At 49.8% G+C, this 12,638-nt stretch overlaps 6 protein-coding genes across 6 annotated transcripts; 3 read left to right on the top strand and 3 right to left on the bottom strand.

Annotated features, from left to right (window-relative positions):
- Nucleotides 1-186: 186 nt before the first annotated feature.
- FOBCDRAFT_53530 (uncharacterized protein) lies at nt 187-3,038 on the top strand. Its single transcript, XM_031190524.3, has 2 exons — nt 187-1,935; nt 1,983-3,038. Exons 1-2 carry the CDS (start codon nt 267-269, stop codon nt 2,921-2,923), a joined length of 2,610 nt encoding a protein of 869 aa, XP_031034509.1. The 5' UTR covers nt 187-266; the 3' UTR covers nt 2,924-3,038.
- FOBCDRAFT_53525 (CwfJ C-terminus 1-domain-containing protein-like protein) lies at nt 3,039-5,272 on the bottom strand. Its single transcript, XM_031190523.3, has one exon. The coding sequence runs from the start codon at nt 5,227-5,229 to the stop codon at nt 3,154-3,156; it is 2,076 nt and encodes a 691-aa protein (XP_031034508.2). The 5' UTR covers nt 5,230-5,272; the 3' UTR covers nt 3,039-3,153.
- Nucleotides 5,273-5,641: 369 nt separating this feature from the next.
- FOBCDRAFT_231852 (NAD dependent epimerase/dehydratase) lies at nt 5,642-6,925 on the bottom strand. The gene is made up of 2 exons (XM_031190522.3): nt 6,440-6,925; nt 5,642-6,393 (listed from the first exon to the last, which is right to left on the bottom strand). The coding sequence occupies exons 1-2, from the start codon at nt 6,825-6,827 to the stop codon at nt 5,732-5,734; spliced, it is 1,050 nt and encodes a 349-aa protein (XP_031034507.2). The 5' UTR covers nt 6,828-6,925; the 3' UTR covers nt 5,642-5,731.
- Nucleotides 6,926-7,424: 499 nt separating this feature from the next.
- FOBCDRAFT_253134 (amino acid permease/ SLC12A domain-containing protein) lies at nt 7,425-9,797 on the top strand. Its single transcript, XM_031190519.3, has 4 exons — nt 7,425-7,958; nt 8,038-9,317; nt 9,364-9,513; nt 9,564-9,797. The coding sequence occupies exons 1-4, from the start codon at nt 7,788-7,790 to the stop codon at nt 9,601-9,603; spliced, it is 1,641 nt and encodes a 546-aa protein (XP_031034504.2). The 5' UTR covers nt 7,425-7,787; the 3' UTR covers nt 9,604-9,797.
- An 81-nt stretch (nt 9,798-9,878) lies between these two features.
- On the bottom strand, nt 9,879-10,772 carry FOBCDRAFT_279519 (xylose isomerase-like protein; the record flags this gene model as incomplete). The annotated part of the gene is made up of 1 exon (XM_031190518.2): nt 9,879-10,772. One exon carries the CDS (start codon nt 10,770-10,772, stop codon nt 9,879-9,881), a length of 894 nt encoding a protein of 297 aa, XP_031034503.2.
- A 459-nt stretch (nt 10,773-11,231) lies between these two features.
- On the top strand, nt 11,232-12,454 carry FOBCDRAFT_323169 (Alpha/Beta hydrolase protein; the record flags this gene model as incomplete). The annotated part of the gene is made up of 4 exons (XM_031190517.3): nt 11,232-11,290; nt 11,340-11,696; nt 11,748-12,107; nt 12,159-12,454. 4 exons carry the CDS (start codon nt 11,232-11,234, stop codon nt 12,364-12,366), a joined length of 984 nt encoding a protein of 327 aa, XP_031034502.2. The 3' UTR covers nt 12,367-12,454.
- Between the last annotated feature and the right edge of the window lie 184 nt (nt 12,455-12,638).

Genomic DNA, 12,638 nt, shown 5'->3' with positions numbered 1-12,638 from the left:
ACCCACTTGGCTCAATCTAATATTCCTAGTACAGCCACCGCGATCCACCATCACCACTTCCACCAAACGAGCTAATATCCCCAGAGAGAATCCTCCCTCATCGTGACACTTTTTTACTCATCCCTTATTCCAAGGGTGAGAAGCCGCGCCACCCTTTGTCTGCGCAAGACACTATCGTCGACCCGCGAGACACAGCATCGCGACCGCTGCCTCCCTTGACATCCACTTCTTTTTCTTGACTCGACCTAGAGTCCGTCGCCCTAGCCATGGATTTTGACTCGGCTGATATTCCCCCTATCCCTATGCGCGCCCATAATCACCACGCTCATTCTCGACGACGCTCTCTCCAAGGCCCCTCCTCGTCAAAGCGCAACTCCAGTCTTCCTCCCGCCAGTCCGGAAGTCATCTCCAACCTCATCACCAGCCTCAGCGTCATCTCGAAGCCTGCAACAAACCATTTCGAAGCGTCGCCGACGAGTCTGTCACTACCCGCGAGTCCCGGGAATGGTAGCTTTGGTGTGGACTACGGAGCGTTTCATCAGCCTAGCCTTGACGACCTGAGACAAGACCCCGTGTCACTCGACGAACTCGCTGCTTTACCTCCTGTCATACGCACCTCGAAACCTCCCAGCGGTTATTCACCTTTGACTGCGACAAAGAGCCCGAGAAGTCCAAGAAGTCCAAGCCGCGAGGGTTCCGGGGGACTGCGATCGTTTATTCGAAATAGTACATCCCGACCGTCGTCAAAAGGATCTTCAGCTGCATCGAAGAACGATGATGCCCAGAGTATAGGGAACCTTTCGATCGAACGTCGCGGCGCCTCGACCCCCGAGTTGAACCATAAACAATCGCACGATAGCTGGGGTAGAAAAACATCAAGAAGTCAAAAGGGCCTGATGTACATGAGTTCTAAGGAGCGCCTGCGGGAGAAGGAAGCCGAGAGGAAGAGGGTTTCGGGCGGAGTTTCAGCTTCGTCGTCTGGTGCTCTTCCTGGCGAAAGTGTTCACAGCGGTGGGCGCAGCGATCCATTCTTTGCTGAGACTGCCATCCGTGAAGAGTCACATTACGAGCTGCCAATCGAACGCCCGATGGATGCACCTTGCGCTATTCCCGCGCGAAACTCGAGTCTTGCAAAGACGGGTCCGCAGAAGAGATCAAGCGCGAGGAGATCAAGACGGGAGGATGGTACGACTAATGATGTGATTCCAGAAGGCGAGGAACACAGAACTCGAGATCGGGAGTCAAGTCGAAGGAAACAGAGTCACTCGGGACATGTCCAGTCGAGGTCATCCACCAGATCACCCGTTTATGGCCTCAAGGATGCTTCTCCGTCAAAGAGTACCAGTGTGGCGGGCAGAAGTTTCCTCGACGTGAATGACGGCTTCAGCGACGAAGAGGATGAGGGCGCACCATTTCCTGCTGTCGCTCAAGGCCGGAAGCGGGATCAGAGCAATGACCGCAATGATCGGAGACGATCCGGACGACAGAGCCCGGCACCAAATGAGGCTATCAAGGTTAAGCGCAGCAGCTCCCGACTAAAGCGTTTGTCTGCACCACTGAATCACAAAGTCGACGAAAGAGCCCGCGATTCACCCAGTCCCCAACCAGTCCAGAATCATGCTCCGGCTGGTTACGAACGCCCTCAATCCGCCGACTCTGTTGATGATGCTGTCGAGTCTTACTTATGCTCACCACGTTTGTCGCAGAAGATCCGACATCCTCAAACAGGTCGCGTTATATCCTTCTCAGAAGTCGGTGACTCTGAAGGTTCTGCAGTCTTTTGCTGCGTCGGAATGGGATTGACGAGATACATTACCGCCTTTTATGATGAGTTGGCACTGACGTTAAAGCTGCGGCTTATTACCCCGGATAGACCGGGTGTTGGCGATAGCGAGCCTTATTCTGATGGCACTGCTACGCCGCTGAGTTGGCCAGGTAAGTTGATGTTTGTTTAATTGGGAAGTGCGCGCTAACTGTTGCAGATGATGTTTATGCTATTTGCCAGACCCTCAAGATCACAAAGTTCTCTATTCTCGCTCACTCCGCCGGCGCCATTTACGCTCTTGCTACAGCACTTCGAATGCCTCAACATATCCGCGGTCGAATACACCTCCTCGCGCCGTGGATCCCTCCCTCCCAAATGAACGTCTTTGGCACCTCGCAAACTCTCCCTCCAACCAACGCTATCCCTACCTCGCAACGAATTCTCCGAGCACTCCCGACGCCAATCCTCAAGGCTGCAAATAGTAGCTTCATGACCGCGACGAGTAGCTCAATCACCAGTTCATTACCCAAAACACCACGACGAGGAAAGCGAAAGAATAATGGCGGACGAGACAGTACAGCTAGTTCGCGTAACGTTACGCCGAGCTTGGATAAAGAGAACGTGTATAACAAATCACCCGGTCACGGCGACACGGAGTTGGAACCTCCTAATGCCTCCGAGAATATGGACAGAATGAGCATTCCGCAAGGTACAAGAGGTGATTCGGATATTATCGCAGCCGCAGCCGACGCCATGGCAGATAAGGAACGCCAAATGACCTACGACCTCCGGTTAACGCACGCTATTTGGGAACTCGCCACAACAGGTGCAAATCCCGCCGTCGATCTGCTCGTCTGCCTCGAGCGTCGTCACACAATCGGTTTCCGCTACGTCGACATCACAAGACCCGTCGTCATCCACCACGGCAGTAGAGACACTCGCGTCCCGGTCGATAACGTAAAATGGCTCGGCAAGACAATGCGACGCTGCGAAGTTCGTGTTCTCGAAGGTGAAGGCCACGGTCTCATGGCTAGCGCGAGTGTGATGGGCTCTGTGCTTATGGAGATGAGTAAAGAGTGGGAGGATTGGATGAAGGTCACGGGCTCAGATGGGAGGAAAGATCGTGAGAGGGGACGAAGAGGGACGCTCGTGCGATAACAGTAATGTTTTTAACATACTTGTCCGATCGGTCGGTCGGTCTTGATACCCCAGAGAGACGGGCTTCATGCTTGGTTTGGTTGAGGGACCAAGGTTGGAGTATGATATCTCGTTTGTTTCATATATAACATTAATCTCGGGGACTGCCATGTCCCATGTAATGTCTTTTACATATCAACGCTTAATGATAGCTTCTCTCAATGATACCTTCACGCTTCTACTTTAATTAATTATCCCTCCGCGAGCATTCTCGTCCAATCAAACTTTCGCCATCCCTTCTTGAAGCCATCCACTCTAGGATCGCCCCTCATCCAGCGCCCTTGCTTCTTCATAACATGCGGCTCCGCATCAACAATGCCCCCCAGGACTTCACGCGCGAAAAGATCGCCCTTTGGCCAGCGACCCGCATCTTCAACGACATGGCCCAATCCACCATCTAGCGTAAACCACACGTGAAAATACGGCATCTCCTTCGCGATACAGCGTCTAAACGCGGAGCGGCCCATGCCGTCGCGCGCTTTCGCACCTGTGTCGATGATCTTGCGATGCTGACTCCACTCTTCATCGGATGACAGGAACGCCTCTTTGAAGTACGCAGGAGCCGTGGCGCCTTCTTCGTAGGGTATCGGGACGGCGACCATGGCTGCGTGCATGCGCCGATGGGGCTGCGCTGCGTTTTCGTAGAATACGACCTCGCGACCTTGTTCGTGATACATGCGCGTGAGACTCTTCATGAAGTTTCGTATTTCCTCCCACTCATCGTCATCGCACTCTAAAAGATTCGCGCGGTGTGCGAGAGGGACGATGACGGCGCCGCCGGGGGAGATCTCGGGTTCGGTCGCGAGGGTGAGGAAGGCGCGTGTTCCGAGGGCGATGACGGGTGCGAGGGGCGGTTGGTTCTTGTCTTCGTGGTGGCACAGGGGACAATTGTCCAGTGCGCGAGACATCTTCTGGAACTCGGATACGGCCATGTTCTTGAGGTTGATGTCGGATTTGTGCAGGCGCTTGGCGAGCTTCTCGGCGTTTTCGTCCATGTAATCCAGATCGTTATCGAACTTGCCGTCTTTTGCGATACGTTCTGCTAGACGGAGACCTTCACCGCCTGCTTGGTTCTTCGTGCGACGTTCCTCGCGAACCATATCGTCAATTGTCATTTCTGTGTTCTCTTCCACGTTTCCGCGCTCACGACCGCGTTTGTTGGTAATGGCTTTAGCTTCGTTACGCGTACCGGCGAGCTGGCGATTGTCCATTACGCTAAGAACGACGGCTTCAGGGTTGGATTGGGCTGTGGCGAACATTGCTGCGGCTTTGTTGTATTCTTCTTCGAGCTGGGCGGCATTCGGGGCGCGACGGAGCTTGGCTTTCATCATTTGGGCACGGAGACGGTTGAGGGCGGTTTGATCCATCACGGGAGTTGATTGGGGATGCGTGTCGGGAATTATTGTACCTTGTTCGGGTTCGGGAGGTGGTGAGTCTTTGCGCTGGTTCTTCATTCTCTCACGGTAGAGGTCGCCCGTTGGCTTGTCGTGGCCCTTGTAGTCTTTACCGTAGATCTTGCGTCGTTCCATCTCTTCCTTCTCTTCTCGCGCGTCGTCGAAGTAGCGTAGATCGCCAAAACGTTCCATGGCGACGTCTTCAATTGGACGACCGCTTTCTTCAGCCGCTGTGTAGGCAGCTTTGAGCTTTGTCATTCGCCATGAAGAGCCAGCGTCGCCGAAAGTGTAATTTACAGTTCGTTCGGTTGGAATGTTGAGCTCATCGATGGACTTGCCCTCGTTGATGTCTTGGATATGGGTGTTAATCTCGCGCTTTGATACGACACGCTTTGGCTCGGGTTTTGGAGGCGGCGACTTGTTCTTGTCGGGTCGGTGGATATAGTCGACCTCGATGGAGGAGGGAGCTGTCATCCAAGAGTCTCGCTGGAGGGATCTCGATCGGTCGACTGGGTCTTGGCTGGCTGGCTTCTCCTCGTCGGGGATGGGGAGATCTTCTTTGGGGTCTGTTGTCTTGCGATGGCGGTCGTCGCCGTGTCTTCGCGATCGGTGGCTGTCTTCGTCGTCGCGTGAATGGCGCGAGCGTTTATTTCGGTGACCATCATCTTCTTCATCGTTTCTCCGACGATGGCGATGTCTATGTCCTTCTCTATCTCTGTCTCTGTCTCGATCCCGGTCTCTTTCGCGTTCTGAGTCGTGTCGATGATGATGTTTATGTTTGCGATGTCGCTTTTCGTCGTGGTCGCGTTCTGCTCGCTCCCTCTCAGCCTTCTCAGCGGCCAGCGACTTTTCAAATTCGTCCAGACCGTCCATCTTGAAGGTGTGAAGCTGTGGTAGGTGCACAATTCAAGTGTTGATGGAAAAGAATTGGTTGGGTGGACTGAGCTGTTACGTCAGGAGCGAAAAGCTGATCCAGCTCAAAGTGGGGCCATCACAGAGCTTATTATGACGAAAGCTTCAGTGGAAGTAAGGCACCCTAGAGCTGCTTCGACCGAGACATCTTTGTATATTCTACACTTGCTGAACATCTTCCGTACGGCCATTTCAACTTAGATGGGATATCTGATCGTTGTATTTCTGTTTCTTCTTGAAAATAAGGGATTGATACGATTTATCACGTCGTTTCATGACTTCTCACGACATAACCTCCAAACAAGCAATTTCTTCATATTTTATGCAGCCAACTGATTTTGTAATTGAGAATCTTCAAAACTCAAAAGGATATCTACATAAAAACAAGCACAAGGGTATTAACTGAATACACTAATTAGGTACGTAGAGAACTGTTGCTAAACAAAACATATATCCTGTCACCTCATTGACGTGCCTTCTGAGCCAGCCATGACTTGTAGTGATCATCCAACGTCTCGCTCAGAGGCCGGTACACTATCCCAAGTTCCTTAATACCACGTTCATTACCAACCTCAAACCGAACTCCTAGATTAGCCCGCATCCACTTCTGCGTCAGCCCGAAAAGGGGTCCGACAACTCGTATCAGTAGATTCGGCAGCTTATGGCGCGGAAGAGCCCAGCGGCGCTTAGCTTGAGGACGTATCTGCTTCGAGATATCGACGAATCTCACCATCTCCCTGTCACAGACAATGTATCTCCCCTGCGCAGACTTAGTCTCTGCTGCCCTGATATGTGCCGTGGCGATCTCTCTCACGTCAACAGTGCAGAAACTCAGATCAGGCACGCCGAACCAAAGCTGTCCGCTGAATAGTTCATCAAGCAAGAAAAGACTCCCGGAATCTGATCCCGTTGTGAGTGAAGGGCCAAGAACTAGTCCAGGGCAGATGGCAACCATGTCCCAGCGTGACTGAGCCTTTTGAATTTTCCAAGCTTCTTTCTCGGCGACAACTTTGGAATAGTGATATGGATTGTGAGTAACAGAGCTTGATTCGTTGAAGTAGCTCTCACTGAGAATGTTGTCTTTCATGCTTTTCACATCGATGTAGTCTCCGAAGATAGCACCAACTGAAGCATGTTAACAACTGTAACCCTGTAGAGATTGAGTTCTTACTAGTTGATGTCAAAACCACCCGTTTGACACTTTCGGTGCTGTTCACGCTGTTCAAGACGTTTCGCGTTCCTTGCAACGCAGGCTCTACCATCTCTTTCTGTCCATCTTTGATCTTCTCGGCCATCAAGAATGGCGAAGCAACATGATGAACTACCGAGCAGTCTTTCATAGCAGGTTCAAATGATCCCGGCTTGAGAAGATCCGCTTCAAAGAGTTCTAGTTTCCCCGGGTATTTCTCTTGTAAACTTCGTAACGGTTGGACTTTTCGTGTGTTTTTCAAGTCGCGTACAGTAGTATGCACGTTATACCCGGCTTGCAGGAGCTGATTGGCGAGATGAATGGCGATAAAGCCACTGCCGCCGGTGACCATGTGGGTATCTGATGCCATGATGTCGAATTATGCGCCAAAGATGCTCCAGAGATGTGTATTACTTCTTTTCTTGTTGATGTGGATCAGCGAAGCCTTATAAACAGCTTTGGATCTGGTGTTTCTCGGTGTCCGCGGATGTCGGTGGATACGTCGGCATTCTTATCCTGAATTTATTAGGGGGTATCGATGAGTTAACCAGCCCTATAAAGTATCTACCCCGCAACTTTAAAGCAGATCTGATGGTAACTTGAAAGAAATTAACATCAAGATCGGTGCCCGCGGGCCGAAAGCCAGTCATTCCTTAGGCTCTAGTTATAGAGAATGGCTACTTCCGTCAGCCTCATGATTCTTGCTGCGGTTTTAGCATAACGGAAAGCTCTCGATGATAGGAACTAACCTTGATATCGTATTCATAGTTGCTAAACACTCATGAAGGAATGCTTGGTAAGATGTATCAGAGGGGCTGTTGCGCAAATCAACTAACCTCCATACAAGAGTTGATCCAGGTCAATTCCAGTGTTTGAACCACACTTTGCCCAATGACAGGCTCGAATCTCTCTGTACCATGACCTCCTACATCCTACAGCCTCACTAAACCATATCAGGCAATCCGACATCTTATCACCCCATACCCAGCTCCCAAGACCGCCAAGCTTTCCCAATCGCATCCTTTACAATTCAATTGCTTGTCCTCTTCACGTGTCTCAGCGACTTAAAATCTAGAACCGACCCGCATCTCCAGTTCGCCCCCGAGCTATCTCTGTTTAAGGGTTGATCCCGCAAGGATAATGCTCCAATCATCCCCGCAGACCTCGGCCTACTCCGTATGGGGTGAAGGCACAAAAAAAAGTTACACAAGGGACGAGGCAGGGAAATAAAAAACCTCGGCTGCGGTATTTTCGTCCTGATTTATTCCCTTTTTTACGAAAAACCTGTCATTTCTCATTTTGGTTGAGCACGCGACATCAGCTTTCCAAGATGGCTGCTATTCCCGATCCCGAAAAGGAGTCTAAATCCGAAACGCCAAACATTGCCAATGAGGATCAGCTTGGAGTTCAGAATGTGTATGGCGATGAAACGCATAGAAGGCTCAAGGGCCGGCATATCCAACTTATTGGAATTGGAGGAACCATTGGCACTGTTCTTTTCGTATGTCTTACAGTTATCTTCGAAGCTACGACTGAGCCTCCGACCTAGCAATTCAACCAATGGCTAACATCATTCCCAGGTCCAAATCGGCAAAGGTCTAATGCAAGGCGGTCCAGGAAGTCTTTTCATCGCCTTCTCCTTCTGGTGTCTAATCGTCCTCACCATCACAATGTGCATCGCCGAAATGGTCTCTTACACGCCAATCTCATCTCCGTTCGTCCGTTTTGCGGGTACCTACGTCGACGAAGCTCTCGGATTCGCCTCAGGCTGGAATTTCTTCATCTTCGAAGCTGCGCTGGTGCCCTTCGAAGTCACGGCTTGTCATTTTATTCTTCAATTCTGGACCGATGCGATTCCCGTTGGCGCGACTATTGCGGTGATTATTGTGCTGTATGCGCTTATCAATCTTATGGCGATTCAGTATTTTGGCGAGACGGAGTTTTGGGCTGCCATCGGAAAAGTCATTTTGATTGTTGGACTGATCTTCTTTACGTTTATCGTCATGGTTGGTGGAAATCCGCAGAAAGACGCGTTCGGATTTACGTACTGGAAGAGTCCTGGAGCGTTTGCCGAGCTCTACTACGACGGTGCCTTGGGTAAATTCGTGGGCTTTCTGGCTTGTCTCATTCAAGCAGCCTTCTCCATCGCTGGTCCCGATTATGTCGCCATGGCAGCTGGAGAAGCCGAAAACCCTCGCAAGATTCTGCCCCGGGCTTTCAAGACGGTGTTTTACCGGCTGACTTTCTTCTTCGTGCTCGGATCGCTCTGCGTGGGCATTCTAGTGCCTTACGATGACCCAAACATGATTGCTGCTTTCAGGGATGGCAAGTCCGGAGCCGCTGCTTCACCATACGTTATCGCCATGGATCGTCTTGGGATCCGGGTTCTGCCGCATATCGTCAACGCCATGATTCTGGTATCGGCGTTTTCCGCCGGCAACTCCTACGTATTTTGTGCGACGAGATCTTTGTATGGTCTTGCACTTGAAGGGAAAGCACCGAGGTTCTTGAAAATATGCACCAGAACAGGTGTGCCCATTTACTGCGTCCTTGTTGTTCTGCTCATCGCTCTGCTATCGTTCCTTCAACTATCGAATAGCTCAGCTGTTGTTCTGAGTTGGTTTGTGTCTTTGGTCACAGCCTCTCAGCTGATCAACTTCTCCGTCATCTGTCTCACATACCTTTGCTTTTATCGTGCAACAAAAGTGCAGGGTTTCGACCGCTCGACGTTACCTTATCGCGCGTGGTTTATGCCATATGCTGCTTACGTCGGACTAGTCGCGACTTTTATCATGGTATTTGTTGGAGGATATACTGTTTTCCTGCCAGGAATGTGGGATGTTCCTAGCTTCTTATTCTCGTAAGTACATCTGTCGAACTGACGAGGACTTGACTGACCGCCACAGATACACATCAGTTGGACTGTTCCCAGTGTTTTATGTCGGATGGAAAATTGCTCACAAAACAAAGATTCTCAAGCCAAGCGAGATCGATCTACGACATAACTTGGCTCCGATTGAAGAGTACGAGAGAAATTATGTGTCTAAACCGCCAGCGTACGTACCTTGCCTCGACCAAGAACGACGAAACGCTAACAAACTCGCAGAAATTGGTTCGAGAAGGTTTTGCACCTTTTATTCGGTTGACAGCATGATGCAGCATGAGAATTTGCAAGTCTCAAGAGCAGGAAGCAGGCAAACTGGAGAGAAAATAACAATATGGTTTGGCGACATGACTGAGCATTTCTGTATATCTACTGGCGAAAATACTAGACGGCATCTGGGGCGGTTAGATAAAAGGGCAACTAGCATACGACGATACCCAAGTTCAATCGCAAAGCTATCATTTATTTCAAGCGCGCATTTGAAAACAGAATGTCTTTTGTGAATGACTGAGCTCATCCTTCCAGACTCGTCAGAAACTACTTCTCAACATATGGTGCCAGCGTCTCAGCAGACCTCCTCAAAAGCTCCGTATAGTAAGTCTCAGATAATAATCCCGACCCATGATCAATGATAAACTGCAGTTGATCAGGCGTAACATCCATCTCTCCCGTCTCCAACTGAGCCTTGCCATAATCCCCAACAGGCGTTCGATCAATAGCTGGCATAAACTCAACAGCCAGACCACCGTCATACCCAGCTTCAGTTAATGCCTTCATAATTTTAGGCCAGTCGAAAGACCCATCTCCAGGTGCAAGGCGGTTGTTGTCACCCACGTGAAAGTCAACGATTCGCGATTTGCATGCGTGGATAGCTGCGATAAGATCCTTCTCCTCAAGGGCAAGGTGGAATGGATCAAAAGCGATACCAACGCCATATCCAACCTCATCGGCGAGAGCGAGAGCTTGGTTTGATCGGTTTAGAAAGTAAGTCTCAAACCTATTCAAAGGCTCAAGGCCAATGTTGATACCCTTCGCCTGTGCGAAGGCCGCAACTTCACGAAGACCCTCAACAGCCCACTTCCACTCATTCCCCGGTGTAGAAGAAGGAACAATAGTACCAACTGTTCCAGGGACCACGGTGGTGATTTGGCCGCCGAGCTCAGCGGACATGTTCACGACTTGCTTCATATACTCAATGGTATTTCGTCTTTGTTGGGGATCAGAGGCGAGGAGGTTTCGCGTGCCGTGCATGACGGTGACGGTTCCCCAGCATTTGATGTTATATTTTTGAAGAAGCTCGCGGGTTGAGGCGACGGGGAACTGGCCGGGTTCGCCAGCGAGTTCAATGCTGGTGTAACCGAGACGGACGAGCCTTTGGAGGGTATGTTCAAGAGGCTCGGGACGCATCCAGGTATGAGAGGAGAGATGCATCTTGAAATGAAGATTGTGAGAAGTCTTCGAAGATTGATGGTGTATGAGGATCGATTGTTACTTCATGAAGATGATGGTATTTCTTTTTATCTTTACTTGATGGCAGCGTCACGCTGGGTATTCAATGGATGTTAGTGAGCGGATGATTGTCTTCCGTTAAAGTGGAGCATGATGACTGGAGACGGAGCATCAGCTTCCGCCTTATCAATTAAATTGGTGAGACGACAGAGCTCGCATTACTAACGAGCCATGCCAGTGGATGACAACGGAAGTCGTAATGTTGGGAAGGGACAAGACATTCCGCTTTGAAATTTTAAACTCAAAGTTAAGTCATCGAACTATATATATATATATGAGAATCATGCCTCGAGTAATAAAAACAAACCAACTCGCAAGCCTTAAACCAGTTCGTTGCTTCAACACTAAACTAAAGCCCTCACTACTACACTATAAAGAATCATGTCTATCCCTTGGAACGACGACTCAGTCTTTGAGTCTTACAACCTTATTGAAGAGACGTGAGTACCAAAACATAAACTGCTCTGATCAGTAGCTGATACCGACAAGATTCAAGACTGTCTCGTCTCATAATATCAAAACAGCCATTCTAATCCCCAAAAACCTCAAGCCTGGTCACCATCCAATCATCTACCATATCCACGGTGGTTTTCTCGTCATGGGGAGTGGCTTGTTCGGTCCTTTTTTCCCAAAGTGGGTTGACAAACTTGCGCTCCAAAACTCCGCCATCATCGTCTCCCCCGACTACAGATTATTGCCCTCTGCGAATGGCCTGGATGATGTTTTCGAGGATGTCGAAGATGGCTGGCAGTGGACCAAGAATAATTTGCCTGATATTTTGGAGGAGAAGGCTCCTGGTCACTCTATTGACTTTTCGCAAGTCCTTCTTGCTGGCGGATCAGCTGGGTAAGTCATCTCACAAAAATCATCAAGACTTGTTGCTAACGCTCTTACCAGTGGATACTGCTCTACCCAGCTTGCTCTCTCTCATCCAGAAGATTTCCACTCTCTTGCTGTCGTATACCCTCTGCTGGACACAAAAGACAGACTCTATCTTCAAGGTGCACTCCCCAACGAACCAACCGTGTTGCGCATGCCGCTAGAAGAAATTCCATCGATGGAAGACACTCTAGCTTGGATCGAAAAAACGCGTAAGAAACCTGAATCAAGAGCTGGTTTTGAGAGGACACCCTTCGCAGTTGCAGCTTGTCAGCGGGGTATTTTCGCATCTCACATGCTGGACAACAAGGGTCTTGACAAGGTGGATTTCCATCCTCTTGAGAGAATCGAAGCTGGTGCCAAGTTGCCCAAACATATGTGAGTTGTAGTCAATACCGCGAGTACGAGGATAAAACTGACCCAGCATAGGTGGATCATGCATGGAGACGATGACTCGACCGTCCCAATCCGCGGCTCTGAGAAGTTCGTAGATTTAGTGGCTGAGAAGTTACCAGAGACTGTTGTGCGGTATGATCCTGTTGCTGGCGAGGACCATGGATTCGAGTTTGATGAGAAGAGATGGGAATCTTTTGCTGATGAGGCACTTGCCTTTGTGAGAGATTCATGGCTGGCTTAGTCTAGAACTAGTTCATAGCCCGCCCAAACCCGATGCCACCACTTCTATACTAAGACCTTATATAGAATACTTTAAATATCTTTTAGAGGCTTATTCTTCAATAACTAAGCGTATATTATAACCCTTGCGGGTAGAGGGGTACTTTAATCTTGCCTACAGATGGTTTGACGAAGTCAGTGTTTCATAAACCGCAGTGGGAGAGCATGATTGGTGCATACATTGCTCTGTATACAAGGTTCCTAGATGAAGTTAGTTGAGGGAGGTCTTTCGGT

This window comes from Fusarium oxysporum, chromosome IX (genome assembly GCF_013085055.1).
Source record: "Fusarium oxysporum Fo47 chromosome IX, complete sequence".
Classification (NCBI taxonomy): domain Eukaryota; kingdom Fungi; phylum Ascomycota; class Sordariomycetes; order Hypocreales; family Nectriaceae; genus Fusarium; species Fusarium oxysporum.
Note: the sequence above shows the minus strand (reverse complement) of the source record. Positions and strands in the feature narration are given on the sequence as shown.

Bases quoted from the DNA above. Each gene is read 5' to 3' on its own strand.
- FOBCDRAFT_231852 (XM_031190522.3), bottom strand. From the start codon at position 6,827: ATGGCATCAGATACCCACATGGTCACCGGCGGCAGTGGCTTTATCGCC. The intron at 6,394-6,439 runs GTAAGAACTCAA...AACATGCTTCAG, and splicing joins GGTGGTTTTGACATCAACTA to TTGGTGCTATCTTCGGAGAC.
- FOBCDRAFT_53530 (XM_031190524.3), top strand. From the start codon at position 267: ATGGATTTTGACTCGGCTGATATTCCCCCTATCCCTATGCGCGCCCAT. The intron at 1,936-1,982 runs GTAAGTTGATGT...TAACTGTTGCAG, and splicing joins TACGCCGCTGAGTTGGCCAG to ATGATGTTTATGCTATTTGC.
- FOBCDRAFT_53525 (XM_031190523.3), bottom strand. From the start codon at position 5,229: ATGGACGGTCTGGACGAATTTGAAAAGTCGCTGGCCGCTGAGAAGGCT.
- FOBCDRAFT_253134 (XM_031190519.3), top strand. From the start codon at position 7,788: ATGGCTGCTATTCCCGATCCCGAAAAGGAGTCTAAATCCGAAACGCCA. The intron at 7,959-8,037 runs GTATGTCTTACA...CATCATTCCCAG, and splicing joins CCATTGGCACTGTTCTTTTC to GTCCAAATCGGCAAAGGTCT. The intron at 9,514-9,563 runs GTACGTACCTTG...ACAAACTCGCAG, and splicing joins TATGTGTCTAAACCGCCAGC to AAATTGGTTCGAGAAGGTTT.